At 36.4% G+C, this 25,454-nt stretch overlaps 1 protein-coding gene across 1 annotated transcript in view; it reads right to left on the minus strand.

Moving 5' to 3' along the window:
- Positions 1–227: 227 nt before the first annotated feature.
- The window catches only part of LOC141349208 (uncharacterized), a 53,171-nt gene continuing 27,944 nt past the window's right edge, over positions 228–25,454 (minus strand). The window contains exons 1-6 of the mRNA XM_073861523.1: positions 6,626–6,886; positions 3,780–3,857; positions 1,430–1,777; positions 1,144–1,356; positions 684–1,007; positions 228–493 (exon numbers count right to left, since the gene is read on the minus strand). Coding sequence (XP_073717624.1) covers positions 243–493; positions 684–1,007; positions 1,144–1,356; positions 1,430–1,777; positions 3,780–3,825 — 1,182 coding nt within the window. The 5' untranslated portion in view covers positions 3,826–3,857; positions 6,626–6,886 and the 3' untranslated portion in view covers positions 228–242. Of the gene's footprint in view, positions 494–683; positions 1,008–1,143; positions 1,357–1,429; positions 1,778–3,779; positions 3,858–6,625 lie in introns of the transcript that reaches the window.

Here is a 25,454-nt window from a genome sequence, read left to right on the forward strand (position 1 = left end):
GTAGTGATATTACGCAGCAGCCGAAAATAGTCCCGTGCTATTGAAATTTAATAAGGGGACTATGTTCGGGCACTGCGTAATATTATTGTGCCTCCTGCAGTCGTGTTACACTAAAGTATTTCCTATAACTTACACAATATTAATGATCAGCTATGAGTGCTGCACAGTGAGACTGAAAGTAGCTCAGTGATGATGTCATAGCTGTAAATAAACCAATCAGCATCAAGGACTGAAACTATATCTTATATAATTGAGTCAGATGTATGATGAGATGTTGTGTTACCTCTTACAGTACAGGAATACTCTTGTAGCTCCTCACTGTTGATTGAGTCCAGGTACAGCTTGTTTAATAATCTCAATCCATCTGTTACCTGTTGTCCATTCTTATACCAGATGTAAGTATGTTTGTTATCCAGAGTGCATTTAGTTGAACAGCTTAATATCACTTTTTCTCCATCTATCACAGGGTCTGGACTGCTTATCACTCGTGTACCTGAGATTTTATAAAACACAGTTCATGTCAACTACTTTTCAAAGCCTCATATTTTTGATATAGCTCAATTGGTAAAGCATTACCTAAACCTCTTATCACAGTCGTATTGATATCAGACTCCTACTCGAGCTATAATGCTTCAGTATAATGAGTGTTGCACTACTACAGAGAGTTTATTATGAGCAGTTACCTGTAACACAAAGATAGACTCCAGGATAACCAGAAACTACATCTGATGTGTTAGTGATGATCCTGAACTGATAATATCCAGTGTCACTCGTGTTGACGCCTTTGATTTTCAGTGTGTTTCCCACAAACTCCACATGACCAGCAAACTGATGAACCTCATGCAGATCACTGAATTCCTCATAACGACTGTAATCCCAGTATGTTTTCTCTACTGTATATCCAGTGGGATGTGAGTATGGAGAGTGAATATCTACTGTGGATCCCACTAAAGCACAAACTTCTGTAGAGGTGTAAGTCACACCCCAACAGCTACTGTTAGAAAGACCTGAAAGAGTCACAAAATACTGCTTTAACATTCACAATCAATTACAAACACACTCATACTGTATATGAATCAACAAGAAAACTGCAAAGTTTGTTCTTCCATATTAATATAAATGTTTTATAAATGTCAGACTCACACACAGATGAAGAGTGCCCTGAACGAGACCACTCAGTGCAGGAATAACTGTCAGTGTTTTCACTGGATGACACAAATATGCTTTGACTATTTTTAAAATGTTGTCCATTCTTGTACCAGAGGTAATTATATTCAGATGTTAAAGGGCAGGAGGAATCACAGCTCAGTTTTACTCGCTGTCCTGTAGATTCAGGATTCATCTTCACCTGTAAAACTAAATAATGAAAATCTTACATTAGATGAGAAATGAAAAGAGTTTAACTGGACTGATGAGAATGTAAATGTACCTGTGACTGTTAGATTGACTGTGACTGAGCTGAGATGTTTAACTCCATCCTTCATAATGATCATGAGCTGATATTCTCCACTGTCTCTCTCTCTCAGATCATCTATTGAGAGTCCTAAGTAATCTTCAGTTATCCACTGACCAATTCGTCCTGAGTAATCTGAATCTAAAGTCAAAGCTTCAAGTTCATCTTTGTTTCTCCAGTTTGTTCTCTGTTTCGGACTGAACCAGAACACAGTTTTGATGTTGATGTTTGAGTGATCGCAGTTCACACTCATTAGTGTCCCCCTAACAGCACAAATATTCAGTTCATCACAGGTTACATTAAAATTATCCAATGTTAGGAACCCTGAAAAGAAACCATAACATTATTAATATTTGTAGTTTACTGTATGTAACGTCATTAAAATGACAGAGTGAGATGAGAGATTCAGACAGTCCTGTAAGGATATGAACCCTGATTCATCAGTTTTGTTCTCAAATACAAATCTCTAAGTTCAGTTTTAAATATACAAACTCACTTTAAACATTTTAGAGACTGATCCAAATGGAGAATCCAGCCTTTGGAGCACAGCGATGTAAATTAAATTAGACTAAACCAGGGGCAGAGCCAGACATTGTAGACATTGGGGGCTTAGCCCAAATCTAGGGGTTTCAAAGCTTGGTCCCCTGTTGATATTTTTTCTCCATTTACGGCAGCTTTATAAACTATTTTTTAATCTAAGTGTTCTCTGTATTGTCCAGTGTTGGGTGTAACTAGTTACTAAGTAATTTGTTACTGTAATTTAATTACTTGAAAAAGTAATGTAAGGGATTACTCTTATTTTTCTTGTAATCGAATTACAGTTACTTCTGATGTAACTAAATACTGTCAATGGACTGTAGAACAATTATGTATACTATAATAAATAGTGGATTAAACATGGTTTTAGTTTACAATTCTCACTATTAACTGGTTGATTATTAGCATTAATATTACTGAGATGTTGACTGTTTTTTAGTAGGCCTACTTAAATAACACATATTAATGCCTGATTCTGCAAAACCTTATTCTACATCCTTAACCCTCCCCATTTATACAAATACTTAAAATAAACAACTACTTTAGTATTAATAAGCAGTAGTTGGAGTATATTGAGACAAAAATAGTTAATAGTTAATTAATAGAGAGAAATGAACCCTAAAGTGGGACCAGAATAATTTATGTACTTTTATATATTATTTCTTTGAGCCATTTCAAGCCTATCCTTGTATCATGTACTAAATAGGATTTAGAAAGTAATTCATAATAATTAAATACTTTTTGGAGAGAGTAATTTGTAAAGTAATTTAATTACATGATTGAAGATGTAATTAGTAACTAGTAATTAATTACTTTTTTGAGTAACTTACCCAACACTGGTATTGTCATTTTGAAACTGCAACATAACACATTTTGACAATGATACTTTAACTTCTCTTATCCAAAAATAGGCAAACATGTTTGCTGAAGGCTAATCCAGTAACTATAAAACTACATAATAATAACAATGTTTGACTTCATTGACAGAACAATTTCTCACCAGCTTATGAAAGCGTTTCTCTCTCTTTCTGTCTATCTGTCTGTCTGTGATCTCTCTCCACCCTCCTCTCTTCCTATTTGCACTGACAGTTATCACACATAAGGATATTTTAATGTAAGAGATTGGGGATTCACATTTTATAACGGTCTATCAATGTATTTCTGAGGTAAAATCATTGCGAATTTCAAATGCATATGGACAAAACATAAGCTACCTAACTAACTATATACTTTCTCACCTTCTTTTCTGACGTCTTTAAAAATATAAATTGTATATCCATCTATAAAAAAGTATATATGCAACAATGAGCAAGTTTTTTAAAGTTATTAAATGTACTTTAAATACAACCTTACAAATGACCAATGAGGCAGACTAGACCAGAGCACCACAGTAAGTTAGACGTTAGCCATGTAGATAATATATCAGTTGACGCTATTTAACAGTATTTACATCACATAACTATAAATATACACTTACAGTAATAAAGAAGGCACTGTAATAATAAAGACACTTTGAAAATGCGTTAACTGTGGGGAGATTCAGCATATTATTTTGCCTTCAACATCTTTTATTCATTTTCAGTTGAGTGGGGGACCGGAGAATTAAAGCTGAGTGCCGCCACCTAGTGTCCTGGATGAATTCATTTTACAGATCTGAAAAGATTCGTGGCTTGAGCCCCATAAGCCACCCCTCCGCCCCTGGACTAAACTAGTTTAAAATCTGACATACTTTTAACAAATATATAATAAATAGAAGTATTTCAGTATAACACAAAACTGTGTTTCATACCTTGAATGTGAAACAGCAGGATCAGTGATGAGAGTCTGAAGTTCATGATTTCTCTTTGTAGAAACTCACATATACCAGCTACAAAACATTAAACAAGAACTTTTCTTATTGCTGATAAAAACACAATGTTAGTTTGACTGTGACTTTCTCAATCGCATGCAAAAATACGTTGTGCACATGCACAGAACATTTGCGCTCCAAGTTCATGTATTATATTTATGAATCTCGTCACAGAAACACGCAACAACAACAGCATTAATGGGGTCACGCGCTCAGGCCCGTCGCGACAAGGCAAGCAAACCAAGCAATTGCTTGGGGCCCCGGAATTTTCTGGGGCCCCAAGACAACGACTGGTTGAGAATAAATGCAACGACAAACTGTGTCCCTTTGATAGTCAATGCAATGCAGTAAAGTGCAACGACACTGTTATTATCGGAATCCGCCTCAAGGGGGCCCCCTCTCAGTACTAGTCGCTGACAACAGGCAGCCAGCCAACCATGTGATCTCTGCTGCCGGCAAAATACAAAACTTCGGCAGTCATCATGAAGCGGATTTATGCTTCTGGAAGCCAGAAAAGAAAGAAAAGAAAGGAAGAGGAGTATAAGAAAAAACAAGATAGTGGTAAGTAATAATTTACATTGGATGAAATAGCTCTACTTGTCTTGTGAAAATGATGTAATTTTGCAGCAGATAGGCAGTAGCAAAAATCTGTTTATGTTAGCTATACCTGCCTGACGGCAAATGCTGCTTGTAACGAACAGTTAGTCAACGTTTTTCTCGAACAAACGGAATATGGTTACATATGTTTTTTTAACAAGATAAGGAGGACGCATATCTGTTTCAAAATCGCTGTTTAATTCCATGACGTTGCTGTAGCTTAGTAATAGGTTTAAATGAAAGTGCTAATAAAATGAACTATTCCACCGTGATAATCTATTTACCAAAATAATCTATTTACCAAATGGGGGTTAGGAAAACCACACCATAAATTATCTGCATCAAACAATAGCTTGGGAAGTTTTTAAGCATTGGTAGTTGTGAAAGCAGCCGCATCCCTTATAAATATCAAAATATGGAAATGTTATTGCTAACATATCTTTTCGGTAACACTTTATAATAACCATTATTATAGATGGTAAATTGTTAGTTATTTAATCTTTAGTTATTGTCATTTAACTGTTAGCAAACCGATCGTTTTACTTAATAAATACTTTGTAAACAATCTATATGTTATTTACCAGAAAGAGGCAGAGCCGCAGAGGAACATTATTTTTTCATAGCTTATCTTAATGTGCTAGTGTCAGGATATACAGTAGTGACAGTTTATGCAAATATGACATTAGTTACCAACAGATCTTGAACAGTTACTTTATTCTGTGTAGCAATGTTTACACTGTTACAAGTACAGTATCAGGACAACAAACATGTTTCACTGGTACTGTTTATTAACTATTTAAGTATTATAGTATTATAGTCATTTGTTGCAACTTTGTCTATGTTTATAGACAGTTTACAAACCAACTAAGTTAGTAACCCTTAACAAAGTGTTAGGAATATTTGGTCCGTCTATCTATGTAATGTTTATAGATGTTTTAAAAATGGTTTCTTAAAGATCTACAAGCATTTTTAATCATTACCCGATACCTAATATATTATATGATAGATATGTGTGTTACAATAAACTGTTAATTTACAACACTACTAATAATTAGTCATTTAATTATAATTTCATTGTTTGTTAACAGTAAAAAGACTGTTTGCTAACAGCTAAATGACAATTAAAGATTAATTAACTATCAATTTACCATCTTTATATGATTGTTATTATAAAGTGTTACCATCTTTTCTTTCTCTCTCAAGGTGCTTTGCTAAAATTTCTCAGCGGACAGGTTCTTCCTAAGGATACATCCACTGATGAAGGTAGAGTGAATTTCTCTCACTGAGCTGAGCTGTTTATAGTGACCTCTTTCAATATGCTAACAGTGAAATGGTGAAATGTACTTAACAGGTAATTTCAGATTTTTTTTTCCAATTACTTTCCCAGCTACACCATCAACGTCATCCTCAACATCAACAGACGATCACTTCTCAATGCTGATGTTTCTTCTATAGCACAAGGTACCACAAGCTCTATAATTATAGCTGATATCATGCACAGCCCAGAGTTTAAACTGATAAGTGTGTGCTGTCAAACTGTAAACCTTAAACTGTATGGCTATGCTGTGGTTCCTGTAGGCTTTGCGTGCGTGTGGGGGGGCCTCCATGTCCATTTTGCTTGGGGCCCCCAAATTCCTTCAAACGGCACTGCACGCGCTGTACTAAATTCTGCAGCGTTTGTTTATACTTTTAAAACATTAGGCTACTTAAAGCAATAAAATAGCGTTGTGACTTTTGAAAAGTGTGTTTTTATCACCTATATCGGAAAACTTCTTAAAAACAACTCCAACTCAGTTTTGACTTTTATACAGAGTAACCCCCCAGTCACATTAGTTACAAGCGACAGAGACAGAGCGACAGGCTACCATTCATTTTCAATGGAAGTGGCCGTTTGCCAGCGGCGAGCCCTAAGCGACGAGCTCGCCGCTGAGCGAGCAAGGCGGGGCCAAAATAGACAAGCAGGCTATTTTATGCAAATGCTGAGCGATGCGACAGATTTAGTCAGATTTACAAATTTTTGTGCATGTTAACATAGCCATTGTGAAAAAAAAATATCTAGCACTAGCAACCTCCCCAAATATATCTAGTTATCAGTAAATGGTCAGTGAGCTAAACCTTTAGGAAAATTTTAATTGTCAACTTCAGCTTAATTGTCAAACTAAACATTATAAAAGCTGTTTTAATTTTACCTTAGTAACTCTTTAACAAAAGTCTAGATGGTGGATGATCACGAGATGGTGCCTGCAGGGTCAGTGGAAAATCTGAGCTGGGTTCATCCCCGTTGCACAACGTTTATTAAACAGAAACAGATGATGTGTTGAACTGTGAACACCCTGTTGTGATGACGCAAGAGTTGCAACTACGGTAGCTGAGAGGCCATTCTTTGTGTTCTTTTTAAAATCTGAAGCCTGATGAAATCATTAAATGTGTGTTTAATACTGTAAAATACCCTCAATGTTACAGTCACTGACCTTACCGTCCAGAATGAAAGACAACATTCCAACTTGAACCCATTGAGCGATCTGTCTCTTTACTACGGCGTGGTTTTATACATCTTGCCGCTGATTGGGCCAACATTAGTAATGATTTCACTCAGTCATTAATTAAGTCACATGACATCTCGCAGTGTGACTGGGTTGCCTGTCCCAAACAGAGAAAATGTCCTGTGGATATGCTGGGATGTACAGCGCGTTTCTCAGCATCGCTTTGACGCGTCGTCCCGTGTAGTCAATCAAATATACCTCCGCATCTCCTCTTTGCTTTGCGACCCCGTTACACCGAGTGCCGTCAGCCAATTCCAAGCAATGTGTGTTGGCCTGAAAACTGCTCCTCTGTCAAACCTCTGAAACTTCTCGATGTCCGTGATGATGTGGGAAGTTGCACCTGCATCCACCATTAGGCCTTTCCTCTTGGTAGTTTGTACCCGCATCTCAGCGTCGCTTGCCCGAAAAGCATACTCCTTGTCACTTGGCTCTGCGGAAACTTTTTGTGCATTGTCCCGCTGCCTTCCCCGTCTGCACGTTCCGTCGCGGTGACTGTTACTTTTACACTGACTGCACCACTGTTTAAGCTGACATGTTCTTGCTTTGTGGCCTCTTGTACCACACTTGTAACAAACAATGTTTGTACCAGCACCACAAACAGCTGTACCCACAAAAGCGGTTTTTCTTCCAGGCTGCGCACCAGCTTACATAACATTGTCCTCGGATACGGTTGTCCGCATATTTTCCATGTCTTCATAACTTCGAAGCCTCATCTTAAATTCTGCAGAACTCAATTAATCATCTCTCTGGCTAACATGAATGGCAAATGGCTTAAATGTCTCTGGAAGTCCTTTCAGAACCATTGCTATTAAAAGTCCATCACTCAGATTCTCACCTGCGTTCCTCAAAGCGGTGATTGCGGTCTCAGCCCTGATGACATAATCAGTAACACACTCACTGGGCGACTTTTGCAATGACGTTAGCTCTGTGTATAAGCTAATCACTCTGGGCTTTCCTTTGCCAGCATAATATTCCCGAAGAATCTTCAATGCTGCTCTTCCATCGTCTGCTGCTTCCCTCATAACCAGCGACAAACTTTTGTCATCCAGGAACTGTATCAGCTCTGCATAGGCTTCGGCGTTTTTCGCCGTATCTTCCTCGTCTTCCTCAAAAGACTCGCTTAAAATAGTCTCTTTCAGTCCTTGTAAATAAAGATGACCTAAAAACTTTGTCTCCCATAGCTCGTAGTTTTTCTCATCTCCATCAAAGACTAATCGAGACCAGCGGCTCGTCGCGGTTTCTTTTTCTCTTCGTTTCATGTTAAAAGACTCAGGTACACGCTATCCGTCGCGACTTTTACCCGGCGTCTTAACACTCAAACTTTTCTACTTTAACTCCGCTCTGGGCCCATAACCTGTTAATAGATACGTTCAAATAAGACAAGAAGATACGTTTCACTATCAGCCACGCAGTCGTTCTGACTGGCGCATTTTTATTAAAACAAAAGAAACACCTGATTTCACTCAGTCATTAATAAGTTCACATGACATCTCGCAGTGTGACTGGGTTGCCTGTCCCAAACAGAGAAAATAAACAAAAATACAAATACATATACAAATACAAATGAGAGCATACAATTTATAGATCTCAACACTGACACACCCACCAAACAAGAGAAAACGCTTCTAAAACCTGTTGCACGCCGTTGCACACCGTTTCTAGGAAACATGTTGTTCAACCCGGAAAACGCAGCAAAACCTTGCGCACCTGTGTGAGCTTGAACGTGCCCCTGGGTATCTCCCATCCATTCCATATCCGTTTTAAAATGAAAAAACGGAAAACGATCAACCAGTTGTATTTTCATTTATCATTTCCATTTATAAAATGAAAAAAGAAAACTAGGAATTGGCTACATTTTTCTATTTTGTTTCTCAGTTCTTACTAAGAAAAGTCTTAGGCACGTTCACATTATAACTATATAGGCTACATTTACTATAACTTTATGCATATTATCTCACGCGTGTATGTATTACATATTTCCTGTAATAAAAACTTTTGTTTAAATGTCATTGAATGCGTAAATATGCTGTTCTTGATGCATTTACACAGCGGGTAACAGTAGATGTCCTCAATGCTGCACTTCACGTAACTCTAAACAGTGAATCTAGTAATTTGTGTATCTAATATCTTATCTTTTGGCGTAGTCAATGTAATAGAATAAAAAAAACTGAAAGTTTTTAGCAGCTATAGTGTCATAGAAAGAGGAGCTGGAAGGCAGGTGAAGTTCTGCACACCCTTCAAACAGAAAGGGGTAGAGTGACCTCTGCTGGTTGAGCTTCCACAAAGCAAGAAGGGCTATAAATAATGTTACAAAACTAAAATGTGAATTAAATAATAGAAACTTATAAATAAATAGGCTACCTGCTATCCTAAACTACATATAAAATGAGTGCACTTGTCTTAATCTGAAGTTACAGGTCACCAATTCTCTTACAAATGTTTAATTTTTATTTCAGTTAACTAAAGTGTTTTTTCACACCCGCACTGGGTTGTACTAAATACGTTATATAAAATCCAGCCTGAGAATAGCAATAACACACTCTTATAACAGATAAACGTCTTTATAAGCTTAACACTTGTAATAAGTGCTTTAAAGGAATAGTCTACTCATTCTCAATATTAAACTATGTTATTACCTTAACTAAGAATTGTTGATACATCCCTCTATCATCTGTGTGCGTGCACGTAAGCGCTGGAGCGCGCTGCGATGCTTCGATAGCATTTAGCTTAGCCCCATTCATTCAATGTTACCATTTAGAGATAAAGTTAGAAGTGACCAAACACATCAACGTTTTTCCTATTTAAGACGGGTAGTTATACGAGCAAGTTTGGTGGTACAAAATAAAACGTAGCGCTTTTCTAAGCGGATTTAAAAGAGGAACTATATTTTATGGCGTAATAGCACTTTTGTGAGTACTTCGACTCGGCGCAGTAACACCCTCCCTCTCCCATTATGAGAGTGAGAAGGGGAGCAGACTTTTCAGGCGAGTCGAAGTACACACAGATGATAGAGGGATGTATCAACAATTCCTAGCTAAGGTTATAACATACCTCAACATTGAAAATGAGTAGACCATTCCTTCAAACTTTCCCATGATAATAAAAAGATCAAGCTGTTGTTATATTCTGAAGAGGAATTCATGATCAGAGTGCAGAATAAACAAAAGATTTTCTACTGAGTCCTGAATGAAACCTAAATACACTGAAGAGTCGACATCTAGAAGAGACAAAATCAAAGCAACAATTTGTAAGTGAAAGAAGATTATCTAAAAAAGCCTTAATAACCTAAAAAATACACTTAAAAACAAATGCTTTCCTAACTGCAAGATTAAAGCACAGCCCTGTAATAAAATCCTAACCTAACTAAAAACAGCATTGAGTTCAATAACAGTCTGACTTATAGTGAAGATGAAAGTAGATCACAGTATCATTTACATAAAGATGCACTATAGCAAAGTTTTTACAGGATTTATGCATTGTGATGTTACAGTTGATCTGACACTGACACAAGACTGTTGAATGATAAACTCAATACTTCAATGAATAATTTGTGTATTTGAGAATTAGATTATTTACACTGAACTGTCATTAATATGTCACTGTATATGACATCACTGCATCACTGATGTCACTGCTGAGAGACTGTTGCTCGGTGATGATGTCATAAAGAGAGTTGTGACATCACTCCAGTAGTTCTGATGGACAGACAGCTGATCTACTCACAGACCTGCAACATCTAACAATGACAAACACACAGAAAGAGATAATGTTATAAAATCTGACCATTAGTTTATTTAACATACAGATATACAGATTTTCTCACCTCTATTTGTTTGTCATCAGTTTTGTTTTTAGATGAGTTCAATTTATTCATTCTGATGAAAAACCTGTAGGGTCAAAATTCACACTCTTACAATCTGAATTCATATCAGAATATTCACTGTATGTTATGCAGTTTTGAGTTTTACTTGATATTTTTACTTACCAGATCCATACAGCTCCTATAATGAGAAACTGAGGCAGAAACACCAACAGAGGGACAAACACTGAACTGTACACTACTGCTTCAGTGGCTTTGTCCATTTCTTCACTGTTTCTGTCAGTTGTTTCATTGTTTCTGTCCACTGAATCTGAAGAAAGACAAACCTCAGAAACTTCAGAACATATCTTTACTCTTCATCTTCATTACAAAGATTCATGATGTTAAAATCAATACAGTAAATCTATCAGATAGATCACCTGAATGCAGGTATGAGAGGCTGTACTACATTATAAATATCATCACAACTGAAGAGAGCAATGACCTTTAACCCGTGACTTACAGACTGTCACAGAGACAAATTAATAAAATCTTTTAATAAAACAAATTTTTTAAAAATTGAAAATAATAATGACACAAATGTTTCTTTCATTGTGAGATATACTGAAGTGTTTGACATATAAACTATAACTGCTACAATATTAATGATCAGCTATGAGTGCTGCACAGTGAAAGTAGCTCAGTGATGATGTCATAGCTGAGAATAAACCAATCAGCATCAAGGACTAAAACTCTCTCTTATATAATTTCATCAGATGTATGATGAGATGTTGTGTTACCTCTTACAGTACAGGAATACTCTTGTAGCTCCTCACTGTTGATTGAGTCCAGGTACAGCTTGTTTAATAATCTCAATCCATCTGTTACCTGTTGTCCATTCTTATACCAGATGTAAGTATGTTTGCTATCCAGAGTGCAATAAGTTGAACAGCTTAATATCACTTTTTCTCCATCTATCACAGGGTCTGGACTGCTTCTCACTCGTGTATCTGAGATTTCATATAACAGAGTTCACATAAACTACTTTTTAAAGTTAGGCCTGAAATGTTTGATTCAGCTCAATTCAGTATGATGTGAACAATGGCAAGATAATGCAGTCAAACACACACATACAGATAAAATATATAATGTGAATGCAGTTCAAAATGCTTTGAATAAAATCATCTGTCAAACACACGAGTGCAACATAAATATACAGTCAACTTTAGAAGTGATTAAAAACATTTTTATCTAAGAGCATCTTTTATTAACTTTTTTGATCAATGTCAAATGTTGATTAGTGTATTTGTTTTAAATCTGAAGACTTCTGTGATGAGTGTCCTCAACATCAACATAAAGTCTTGATTAACTTTGCAAGTTTGTCATAAATCACACACTTAGACAGAATGTGTAACAACTCATAAAACCAGTTTATACCAGCTTCAGTTTTAATACTAGATTAGACTGGTAAGTGCTGGTTTGCTGCTGGTCTGGCTGCTTGAGCAACATATTTACACTATTTACCAGCATCCGATCAACCATGCTTGCAAGATAGTAAACTACATAGTCCAACTAATGAACCATTCAGATACAGCAGCATCATATATGCAGTACAAAACACATCATATTATTTTCAACATGGACAACCTCAAAAACAAGTGTAACATTCACAACATAAACATCATACAGCGTTCAGACGAGATGAAATTTTAGATGAATAACTCAAATGATTGATAGCATTGGCATTTTAATATTTAAAATGTAATCTACTCATTGTTTAACAAAACATTAAAAAAATTGTAAGGACCCTAAATCTGTATCATAAATATATTCATCAAATCTGATCAGTGAAAGCAGCTTTACAGAGAGTTTATTATGAGCAGTTACCTGTAACAATAAGATGCACCCCAAGAGAACCAGAAACTACATCTGATGTGTTAGTGATGATGTTGAAGTAATAATATCCAGAATCACTCGTGTTGACGTCTTTGATTCTCAGTGTGTTTCCCACAAACTCCACACGATCAGAAAACTGAACATCACGCAGATCTCTGGATTCACTACGATAAAAGTAATTCCAGTATGTTTCCTCTACTGTATATCCAGTGGGATGTGAGTATGAAGAGTGAATATTTACTGTTGATCCCACTAAAGCACAAACTCTTGTAGAGGTGTAAGTCACACCCCAACAGCTACTGTTAGAAAGACCTGAAAGAGTCACAAAATACTGCTGTAACATTCACAATCAATTACAAACACACTCATACTGTATATGAATCAACAAGAAAACTGCAAAGTTTGTTCTCCCATTTTAATATAAATGTTTTATAAATGTCAGACTCACACACAGATGAAGAGGGATCTGAAAAAGACTCAGAGCAGTAATAACTGTCAGTGTTTTCACTGGATGACACAAATATGCTTTGACTATTTTTAAAAGGTTGTCCATTCTTGAACCAGTAATCATATTTAGATGTTAAAGGGCAGGAGGAATCACAGCTCAGTTTTACTCGCTGTCCTGTAGATTCAGGATTCATCTTCACCTGTAAAACTAAATAATCAAAATCTTACATTAGATGAGAAATGAAAAGAGTTTAACTGGACTGATGAGAATGTAAATGTACCTGAAACTGTTAGATTGACTGTGACTGAGCTGAGATGTTTAACTCCATCCTTCATAATGAACATGAACTGATATTCTCCACTGTCTCTCTCTTTCACATCATGTATTATGAGCTTTGAGTAATCTTCAGTGATCTCTTGATTCACTCGTCCTGAGTAATCTGAATCTAAAGTCAAATCTTCAGGTTCATCTTTGTTTCTCCAGTTTGTTCTCTGTTTCTGACTGAACCAGAACCCAGTTTTGATGTTGATGTTTGAGTAATCGCACCTCACTGTCACCCCATTCCCCCTCACAGCACAAATATTCAGTTCATTACAGGTTACATTAAAGTTATCCAATGTTATGGACCCTAAAAAAATGAAATATTATTGACATTAGTAACACAATATAATGTAGATGTAAGCCTATTTTAGAGATTCAAATGTAAAATCCTGCACTAGAGATCAATGATGTAAATTAATTTGAATAAATCTGAGTTTATTTATGAGTTTTTTTTTACATCTCACCTATTTGACCTCAAATTAGCTGATGTATTTAATAATGTTAACAAATTCAACTTTATTGTAAAATTTTATAACTTATCCCTGCCAATGTTTTATCTTTTCATTTAATTAACTTAAACATTACAGCTAAATTAAATTTCCCATTTGTATAGTTATTTTCTTAAAAGTTAACACTTAATAAAATAACTGAAACAAGATGGTTTTCACTTCAGCAACTTTATTTGTGTGTTAACATTTAAACATATTAACATTTAATTCAATTATAAAATGCAAGAATATTACTTTCATTAAAACAACCAAATACATTTCTTTAGAAATGTGCCATTTAACAGTGAACTGTGACCATATAATAACAGTTTTATAAGAGTTACAGAAGAACTCCATAAGGAACACCAGACATGTTCGTCATCCAACATTGCTTAGGCCTCTATGGGGCGGTTTCCCAGACAGGGTTTAGATTAATCCAGGGCTAGGCCTTAGTTATTTTAGGACATTTAAGAAGTCTTTACAAACATACCTTACAAAAAACAATACTGGTAGGCATCTTGAGACAAAACAATGGCACTGATATATCTTAAAATATGTCAGTACAAGGTGTTTTGAAATTGACAACATGCATTTTAGTCTGGGACTAGGATAAGCTCTTTCCGGGAAACTGCCCCTAAAACAGTAAACTCATTGTCACATTTTCAACAGATACAATCATTATAGTCACCAAAATGTGAATTTGTATGCAGAATAGAAACGCTGTACATGTTGGAATTAAACACAGACATAACAAAAACAAAGAAAAACTCAAAGGCACTCTCTAAAAAAGTAAAAAGCCTTTATTAATACGGCTTGGTCATAATAAACCTATAAAAACTCTTACGCGTTGCGGCAAACAAGCCTTTGTCAGGGAGTAAACACATTTCAACAAACAGGAAGAGATTTATAACCTTTGACACCAATCAGAATAACACCATCTGTTAGAAATTAAGGTACAGAGTTGTAGGATAATAAACAGTCCACTAGATGTCCTCCTAGGTCCTTCAAAAAAATCACAATAAACACAAAAAATCTAACTAAATATACAAGCAAGTGTCAAATATAATACTCACAAAAAAATAGAATAAATCAATACATTAAAGAAAGACACTCATATCAAGCTCTTCATTAAGACCTGGGTATCTAGTAGCCTGTAATTTATCAATCCAAAAACTTTCTCTCTGATTCAGTTGTTTTTGTCTATCCCGTTTTCTTAGTGACAGTGGGATATGATCAATGCCACAGACCTGTAAGGTCGATGGATCACTCTTGGTGTTCCCTATAGTGTCTTGCCATAGGATAGTTTATATTACTTATTCGAATTGCATACTTCAGCCAGTCTGTCTTGTAGACGTCTCTTAGTTCTTCCAATATAAAACACTTTGCACCCTGGGCATTCCAATCTGTTTATACCACGGGTCTGTTGAATGCTGTATTCTTATTGGCTGAGAAATGTTCCGTGGGTATGCATTAATTTCTGATAACTGCACACCTAACTTGTCAAATGTCTTAAAATTAGGCAACAGAGCAATGTTTGTGGTAACCGTGGTATAAAAGGAATAATTGACTCCGGTCCTTTGAATTATTTGAAAATAATGCACACCCGCGGTTTGCGGTGCGCTTCGTGTCGTGCCCCATTGCACCTTGGGTGTGCATTATTTTCTTACAATTCAATGGCCCGTCGTCAACCATTCCTTACATATAACAAAGACAGTTTTACAGCTTATAAAGTGGTTAATTTTGTATTGTTTATGGGATACTACATCATCAAAGGTTTTAGTCTGTACAACATTAGTGCAATGATTGCAATGGTGACATTTATAAGAACCTTTGGGTTTAGATTTCAACTACGTTTGTGAACATTCTGGTTTCAAATAGCTCCGGACCAATTTGTCTCGAATTGTCGGACATCTCCTAAAATTGACCAAAGGTGGTTCTGGAAACAATTGGCCAAGCGTGACATCACTTTGAATGGTACCCCAATTCTTCCTTATCATGCTCTTAATTTGTTCTGCCTCTGTGCTGTACGTTGTAACAAAAATAGGACTATCTTTTTTAGGTTTAGGTGGGTCTCTTAATAAAAGTGATTCTCTATTTAGAGATTTGGCACTATTCAATGCTTTTAGGAGGATTATGTCTTTGTAACCCCATTCCTTAAAGCGCGATTTCTTTTGGTTCATCCTCAAACAAATTATCCAAATCATAAATTCTCCTTATTCTCTGGAATTGTCCGTAGGGGACATTATCCTTCAAAAACTTAGGGTGAAAACTTTTAGCATGTAGAATGGTGTTTCTATCAGTACGTTTTCGAAATACTGTCGTATGTAGGGCACCATCCTCATCTTTGGAGATAGTAATATCAAGAAAATGAATACTATCTTGACAATATTCCAGAGATAGTTTAATATTGGGGTTAATAATATTGGGGTATAATATGTTCCTCTGGAATTCCAAATAAAGTGTTACGTGTTCCTCTCCTTTGTACAACGCACATCTAATGTCTCTATTATCAGCAACCATTTCAAGCTCAAAATGACATGCTTTTTTCGGCATTAAATATTGGCTCAAATACGAGTAATATCACACGCGGGGAAAAAAGTAAGTCGCATTGCGTGAATCGTTTAAACAATATCCTCGCATAAATTTTGCGTCTGAAAGCGAAACCTCTAGAAATGCGTATGCAAAAATAACTAGATGATACATTTTTAAAGCTAATTATCAACCATGCATTTTTAGTAAATCCCTTTAGTAAAAGTGTCTTCTGTCTGTTTTTTCTTCTTGTGCTCATCCTTCTTTGTTCTGGTCTTCATGTGCTCTGCTTTTGGGTTCTGTTCATTTTCTATGATTTTCTTTTTTACTTAAGCTCTGGGATTCAGGCCATTAGGCCTAGATTTCAGTTCTCAATGGATATGTTTACATGCACTAAATTTTGTCAATCCGACTGAATTTGATACGTTTGAAGGTTACAACAATACAGTTTACATGCATGCCCAAAAGCATCCCAATGATTATTCACAGCCCAAATACCAATAACTAATAAACAAAATCCTTTCATCTTTAACCCACATGAAAAAACAACCCGTGGAGACAGTTTAAACAGTAGCCGAAAAAAAGCAAAGGACTTGGCAACCCCACCCAGCGCACACCATCTCTGTCGAGTTCACACTTTATCTCTGGATAAATGTATAAAGCTGAGTTGGAGAAATTTGTTTTTAAGATGTTTTCAGATATAGGCAATAAAAATACAATTTTCAAAAGGCTTTTTGTCCTAATGTTATGAAAGTATTCATGAATGCTGCAGAATGTACAGCACGTGACGTCATAAAATACATGGCCATTACCTTACTATTGCATGTTTCTGTGATGAGAATTATGTGAGATGTAAATAAGAGTTAAATATAAGACGTGAACTTGAGCACAAATGTTCTGCACATGTGAACAATGTATTTTTGCATCCGATTGAGAAATATATATTTATATTCTTACAATGCTCTCCAACATATTTTGCTATCATAACTGCGCTTATTTCCATCGCTGGTATAAGTTGCAGAAGGGTGATAATTGACAAGAAATACTTGCTGTTAACATTTCTCAGTCATTTCAGCATTCATACAGACTGAATCATTGTATAGAATCCACCCTTACAAACACAAAGCAGTAAATTACATGTAAAGCGTCTGTAGGAAGACAACTTTGTGGTTACATTCTGGCCTCTCCAGCTCGTCTTTACTTAAACTGTCAGAAAAATTATTTCCTAATATGAACTATTTACATACCTCAGATGTATTAATATGTACCTTTGAGATACTTATATGCACTGTTTATGTAAAAATAAAGTTTACTTTTGAAAGGTACTTTTCTTATATCACTGTCTTAATGCAGTAAACAACACTGATGCTTTTCCCAAATGTCCAACAAGCACAAAACTGTCATCTACTCAAAAGTGTTCATACCTTGAATGTGTAACAGCAGGATCAATGATGAGAGTCTGAAGTTCATGATGTAGTTTTGTAGAAAGTCACATAAGACCCAAAACTCTTTTCTTATTCCTGAGAGAAAACAAAACATCATTGTGACGCTCAAATCATCAGACAGTTATTACAGTAAAATAAAACACAACTTTTCGTAACATTTCAAAGATTCAATACATATACATGTGAATACATACGTTCTTGTGGAGATCTTTGACTTCAACCAGTTTGTAAAGTTGTGTCAATATCTGAAGTTGTGGTAGATCATTTAATGATCTGATTATCGTACTCAAGCGGATGTTAAAGAAAGACTCTCCTTCACTTTTAAACACTTTTCATAGCATAAGAAGAAAGAAAGTATTTCAGAACATGCTTGAATTTTACATAATCTGACAACTATTCTTATCTTTACGTGTAGCTGTTATTTGTTGAAGAGTCCTGTAAACAGTGACGTGTTTACCATTTTGGGGCCCTAAAGAAAGTCCAAGAAACTGGAGCCCCCCCATGACCCAACATTGCCTGAAGGGTTTTCATTTGAATTGCACGACAGTAATATTGAGTATATAGAATTAAGTTAGACATATAAAAACAGATTTATTTTATTTTGAACTGCTTAACATAAATTTGTTACAGTTTTATAAAAGACAAAAATTATTGGTTTAAAAATAGTAATAGTGATAGTAATCATTTTCAACATGATACAGAATTATTCTCTTTAAAAAAATAAAGGTCTTGGTTTAACCTTAAGCTAGTAGTTCCCAAAACTTTTTCCACCGGCCTCCTTTTGTACAGAAAAATATTTTCAAGCCCCTCTCAGATCTATCCTTTGCTTGCAAATTCCTTATAGGATGTATTTAAAAGAATGTAATTTATACACTACTGCAACTTCAGTCTGATCTTACTAAAAAAACTAAATAAGAAAAAAAGGTGAAGCATTAGATTACGATTTAAACTTACTGTGAGATACAACAAGCATATAGATGCCACTGCCTGTAAAAGATGTCTCTTATCTTTACTTCATCTTTTATGTCTCCAGCAGAAAAAAATCTAATCATTAATCTTCATCTTTTTACTGCTAGTGCTCTTATTCTTGAGCAACAGTCTCAACTCGATTCACAGGACAGATTATGTTTTATATTTTTATAAACTTGTTCCTTTCATTACTAATAAACTGAGACAGAAATAATCTGCACATTTTTATATTTACATTACACTTTTGGGGAAACTGAATGTAATTGTTTCTCTGAAGTAAAACTTGTTAACAAAAATGTTAAATGGAGCTGATAGTAACATATTTAGTAAATTGTGTGCGCTCACTTAGTCTACGAGTTCGTAGGGTGTCACATCTGTAATTTTTAGAATTCGAAGTGTGCTCATCAGTGCCCCCTTGATGCTGTCTGCAGCAGGCTTTGCGCACTTTACCAACCCAGAAGCCCTTGCGAAAGAGCAGTCAGACCAATCAGACGACGGATACATAACATAAATATATTTTCTTTAATTCTGAAGACAGATTAAAAATGAGTGTCGTGTTCTTGAATCAGCATAAAAACTTGATCGGCTTTGCCACAAACCACCCACTTAAACAGGATGAGACTGTGTGATAGACATCTCTGCCCAGAAAACCAGTTTATACCAGCTTCAGTTTAATACTAGATTAGACTTGTAAGCAAAACACATCATATCAGAGACAACCTCAAAAACAAGTGTAAAATTCACAACATCAACATCAGTTCATTTCAAAATATCCAATTATTGTTTAACAAAAGATAAATAAAACACAAATGTTAAAAGCTTTTATGATCAATAGCATCACTTTAGTCCTTATAAATGTATAAATACAGCATTATTATGAGCAGTTGAAGTTGTAGTAGATCATTTAATGATATGATCTAATTTTCTTGTACTCAAGCAGATGTTAAAGAAACTCTTTTTGACAGTTTTTATAGCATAAGAAGAAGGAAAGCATTTCATAACATGCTTGAACTTTACATATTTTGACAACTATTACATACTATTATATTAAAAGTTAATTTATAGCTGTTAATTATTGCTGAGTCCTGTAAAAGATGTCTCTTATCTTTACTTCATCTTTTATGTCTCCAGCAGAAAAAAATCGAATCATTAATCTTCATCTTTTTACTGCTAGTGCTCTTATTCTTGAGTAACAGTCTCAACTCGATTCACAGGACAAATTATATTTTATATTTTTATAAACCTGTTCCTTTAGTTCCTTATTAACTGAGCCAATAATCTGCATATGTTTCATACTCCACACGACCAGCAAACTGATGAACCTCATGCAGATTCTTTAGTTTCCAAGCATTGATGTTTGACAAATCCCAGTATGTTTTCTCTACTGTATATCCAGTGGGATGTGAGTATGAAGAGTGAATATTTACTGTTCATCCCACTAAAGCACAAACTCTTCTAGAGGTGTAAGTCACACCCCAACAGCTACAAGACATAAAACTTCAATATTACTCCAGTAAGGTCCTGTCCCAAATAGCGCACTTCATGTGGACTTTCGGTCTAGTTGCCTTAAATTGTGCATGCTCCCTTATAGTCTACGAATCCGTTGGGTGTACCATCTGTCAATTTTATGCTCCAAAGTCCACACTGCTGCAGGCTTCACACACTTTACCTACCCAGAAGTCCTTGCGAAAGAGCAATCAGACCAATCAGACGACGGATGGGAGGAGTGATGGGCAACTTCTCTTCTTATTTTCAACGTGATGCTCGAGTCTGTCCCGAAATACGACTCTAGTGCACCGTTGTTTACAAGGGTCCCTAAAGTCTGCACTACATGATGTCATCAAAGTGTGCACTCTGAGGAAGTCCACAAGTCCGTGTCATTTGGGAAAGGGCCTCAGTGGAGCCATCATCCTCCATTGTGAAGAAATAAATGTGCAAATTCACATGCTGTAGTACTTTAGTCATATTTACAGAAAGTCTTGTTCCAAGACTGATAACACATCATTTAACTTAAGTAATTTCAGTGTACACTTTATACAAGATAAAACAGATTAACATGAAAATTTAACTGAAATGTCAAGAACAAATAGGCCTACATGGCAAATATGAATATCAATAAACATTTAACACGCAAATAAGAGCTCTGTCAGGTAAGAAATAAAACACAGTGCTGAAATCAATGTAAGTTTGCTACATAAAGTACTGTATATATATAATATGATGTTTATTTTCATAACATTATGTCATGGAAGCGTTAACACGTGTTTGACCAGCAGATGTCAGCAAATAGCAAATATCCTATTTAAAAAAAAACATCTTAACAAACTATATATTGTTGGTAAGCTCAGTTATCATATTTCAAGGCCATCTGATTGTAGAAATGATGTAGTGACAGTCATTTTGTCACTGAACCCGTAATAATGCATATTAATATTTATATATTCATAACAATAATATCCTATTATAAATCCACAAAAATCATGACAACCTATAAACCATTAGATATCTATGGCTTTTAGAAATTGTGTCCATATTTCAAAACCTTTTAGTATGAAAGTAATTTATTATTATTTGACATATGAGGCTTTGTTGGTAAAATACTATTGTGCAGATATCTGTCCATACAGCAGTGGTTTGTTAATGTCTGTCAGTTTTAACTTTTGATAGATGATCCCATAATCTCAGTTGCTTCCTTTTTCTAAATGCACATATATGGCACTTGCTAGCAGCCTCTTCAGTATAATGTATTTATATAGAGTCTGAAACTCTTTTAAAGAATGAAGTCTTTTATTTTTCAGTAAGCAGTGGCTGACAGGAGGAGCAAAGGATTCAGAAAATAACCATTGAAGGTTGAACATTTCCTTAAAAAGGGAAATGAAAGGCAAAAATCACAAAAAGCATGTAAAATGGCTAGTAACAGAAAACCTAACATTTAAATTAGGGCTGTCAATAGATTAAAAAAATTAATCTAGATTAATCGCATGATTTCATGAGTTAACTGCGATTAATCGCAAATTAATCGCACATTTTTATCCATTCTAAATTTACCCTAATTTAACACTTTTCAGGTTTTTAATATTCTAATCATATATACATATATAGATGCTTTATGCAAATGTATGTTAACAACAGCCTGTTTACATTTTAACAGAATCACCAGCCATTGTTTTGTATATGAATTTTCCTTTCAGAAGATTTTTCTTTCTCCATTTTTGTTTGCTGCTGCATCATTTGTGACCTGTGCAGGCAAGTTGAGTCGGAATTAGCAAATTTACATTCTCTATTAAAACATAGAACAATGCATGATTTGTTGAAATATAACAAAATATGACAGAACTACACGTGTTTGAAGTTGAAAGAGTCAAATTACCACAAAAATTTCCACATCCATACATTATATTACCACATCAATACCTTAAAATCACTGGTAAAACTAATAGATTTAGCACACACAAAGCAAAAACATCATCAATGTATGTTCAACTTTTTTTCCTTTTGTTTGATTGACATTGAGACAGACTGCTTAAAATCTAAGTGATCTAATATAATGTTACACATCAGATAGTTTTACCCAACAGTTAACCAAACATTTACTTAAAACATAACAGATTATAGAGCCTACCTGTGTTGTGTTAGCAAGTAAATACTAGAGGAGTATTACTGCCCTCTACAGGACGAGAGAATAATGTTCACTTGTATGGAGAGTTTGACATGGTTAAGTAAAGCTCCAACTCAAGTATCTTTCGAGTGTTGTCAGTTGCTGTTTCATTCATCGAGTTTGCATCAGGAGACATAACATGGTGTCAGAAGTGTGTTAGAAACAGACAGACACAATTCGGTCTAACTTTAAGACGATTTGAAAAGAAACAGCGTGCGAACTAGCCTACCGGAAGATGGAAGTGAGGAATATGGAGCGGTTACAAATTCCCCCACCACAAAAATTTGACGTTTCGAAGCCAGAGGAATGGCCCAGGTGGAGAAAAAGGTTTGAAAGATATCGGATAGCATCACGGCTAGACGCACAGCCGGGTGAAAATCAGGTAAACACCTTACTATACACTATGGGAGAGGATGTCGAGGACGTTATAACGTCTCTCGCTCTAACAGAAGCAGAGCAGACAGACTATGCAGTTGTAATAAACCGACTCGAAAACCATTTCGTAGTGAGAAGAAATGTGATTTTTGAACGTGCAAAGTTCAACCAAAGACACCAAGAAAACGGAGAGACAACAGACAATTTTATCACTGCGCTTTATTGTTTAGCAGAACACTGTGGCTACGGAGCCTTACATGACGAGATGATACGCGACAGACTTGTTGTGGGTTTACGAGATAAAAAGTTAGCAGAACAACTTCAAATGGATGCTGAGCTAACACTAGAAAAGGCAGTCACTCGTGCACGACAGAGCGAGCAAGTAAAGAAACAGCAGGAGCTCATGAAAACTAACTTCAAAGCTGAAGCTGGCACAAATGTAGACAGTGTTCGTTTCTATCAGAAAACATACAGAAAAATCCAAGACAGACCGCGTACACAGGCTAAAACTTTTACTCCAAAACAACAGCTAGCAATAGAGAAAGACAACGCATGCAACAGATGCGGGAGAGCACCTGCTCATAGAAAACAACAATGTCCAGCGAGAGAGGAAAATTGCAACAGTTGTCACAAGAGGGGGCACTTTGCAAGGGTATGCAGGAACAGAGTAGTAGGAGAAATAGAAATCAAACCGGATGAATCAACTGATGATGAGGATACAGCATATTTGGGGTTAGTTAACTCGGAGAACTCAGAAAATAAATGGATTACAGAAGTAAAAATTAATGATCATAGCACACAGCTAAAAATAGACACAGGAGCAGATGTTACGGTCATTCCGGAAACAGAGTACACCGCATGTAAAGACTTCCCATCATTACAGTTGACAGACAAAGTCTTATACGGAGCAGGAATGAATCGTCTCTCAGTTAAAGGGAAATTCACTGCCACACTGACAAGCAGTCGCCAAAAAAACAGCCTGCAAGATGTGTATGTTGTATCAGGGTTGAAGTCAGGATTATTAGGCCGCACTGCAAGCATAGCACTGGGACTTGTTGCTAGAATTGATGCCACTTTCTGCCCAGAGACGGTGACTGAGCAGTTCCCACAGTTGTTCAGCGGTCTGGGAAAGATAAATGGGGAATACAAAATTAAACTCAAACCAGGTGCAAAACCCTACTCCCTTTCAACCCCAAGACGCATACCACTGCCCCTCATGTCTAAGGTCAAACAGGAGTTGAAACGCATGGAAGATCTAGGTGTTATTTCTAAAGTCGAACAACCTACTGACTGGTGTGCTGGCATGGTTCCGGTTCCAAAGCCAAACAGTGAGGTCCGCATTTGTGTAGACTTGACGAAGCTGAACCAGTCAGTGCAGAGAGAAAAACACATGCTGCCTGCAGTAGAACACACCTTAGGGCAGCTAGAGGGAGCCAAAGTTTTTTCAAAGATGGATGCTAATTCCGGATTTTGGCAAATCCCCCTCTCTGAAGACTCCAGACTACTAACCACGTTCATTACACCATTCGGGCGGTACTGTTTTAACCGCCTGTGTTTTGGCATTTCATCGGCACCAGAGCACTTCCAGCGAAGGATGTCCCGTATACTGGAAGGCTTGGAGGGTGTAGTATGTCAGATGGATGATGTTCTGGTGTACGCAGAGACAAAGGCACGTCATGATGAGCGTCTTTGGAAAGTGTTGAAAAGACTAGAGGAGAACGGAGTCACATTAAAAACAGAAAAATGTGAATTCTCAAAAAACTCAGTGAAATTTCTAGGTCAAATCATTGATGCCGAGGGGGTGCGGGCAGACCCGAATAAAGTGAAAGCTGTCACCGCTATGGAAGAACCAAGTGATATCAGCGGTGTGAGACGTTTCCTAGGCATGGTGAATCACCTCGGGAAATACATACCTCAGTTGGCAGCGAAGACACAGCCGCTGCGAGATCTTCTGCGTGTAAGAAACATGTGGACGTGGGGACACGCCCAGCAGCAGGCATTTGACCACATCAAGAATGAGCTGAGCACCACACCCGTTATGGCATTGTACAGTACTCAAGCACATACAGTTGTGTCGGCCGATTCGTCTTCATATGCACTGGGAGCTGTCCTACTACAACAGCAAGGGGACCACACTCTGAAGCCAGTGGCATATGCTTCACGTGCCCTTAGTGACACAGAAAGAAGATATGCCCAGATCGAGAAGGAGGCCCTAGCTACTACATGGGCATGCGAACGCTTCTCCGACTTTCTAGTGGGCATAGACTTCCATATTGAAACTGATCACAAACCACTTGTACCGCTGTTAGGTTCAAAAGACTTGGACGAACTACCTCCACGAATCCAAAGACTACGAATGAGGTTAATGCGATACAGATATACAATCTCTCACGTACCTGGGAAAAACATGGCCACGGCAGATGTCCTATCGAGAGCACCTCAGAAAGAAATGACCGACACTTACCTAGAAACAGATCTCAACTTGTATGTGAACATGGTTATGAACAGCTTGCCTGCCACAGAGAAGAGGCTGCAGGAAATAAAAGA

The sequence above is a fragment of the Misgurnus anguillicaudatus genome, chromosome 23, assembly GCF_027580225.2.
Source record: "Misgurnus anguillicaudatus chromosome 23, ASM2758022v2, whole genome shotgun sequence".
Lineage (NCBI taxonomy): Eukaryota > Metazoa > Chordata > Actinopteri > Cypriniformes > Cobitidae > Misgurnus > Misgurnus anguillicaudatus.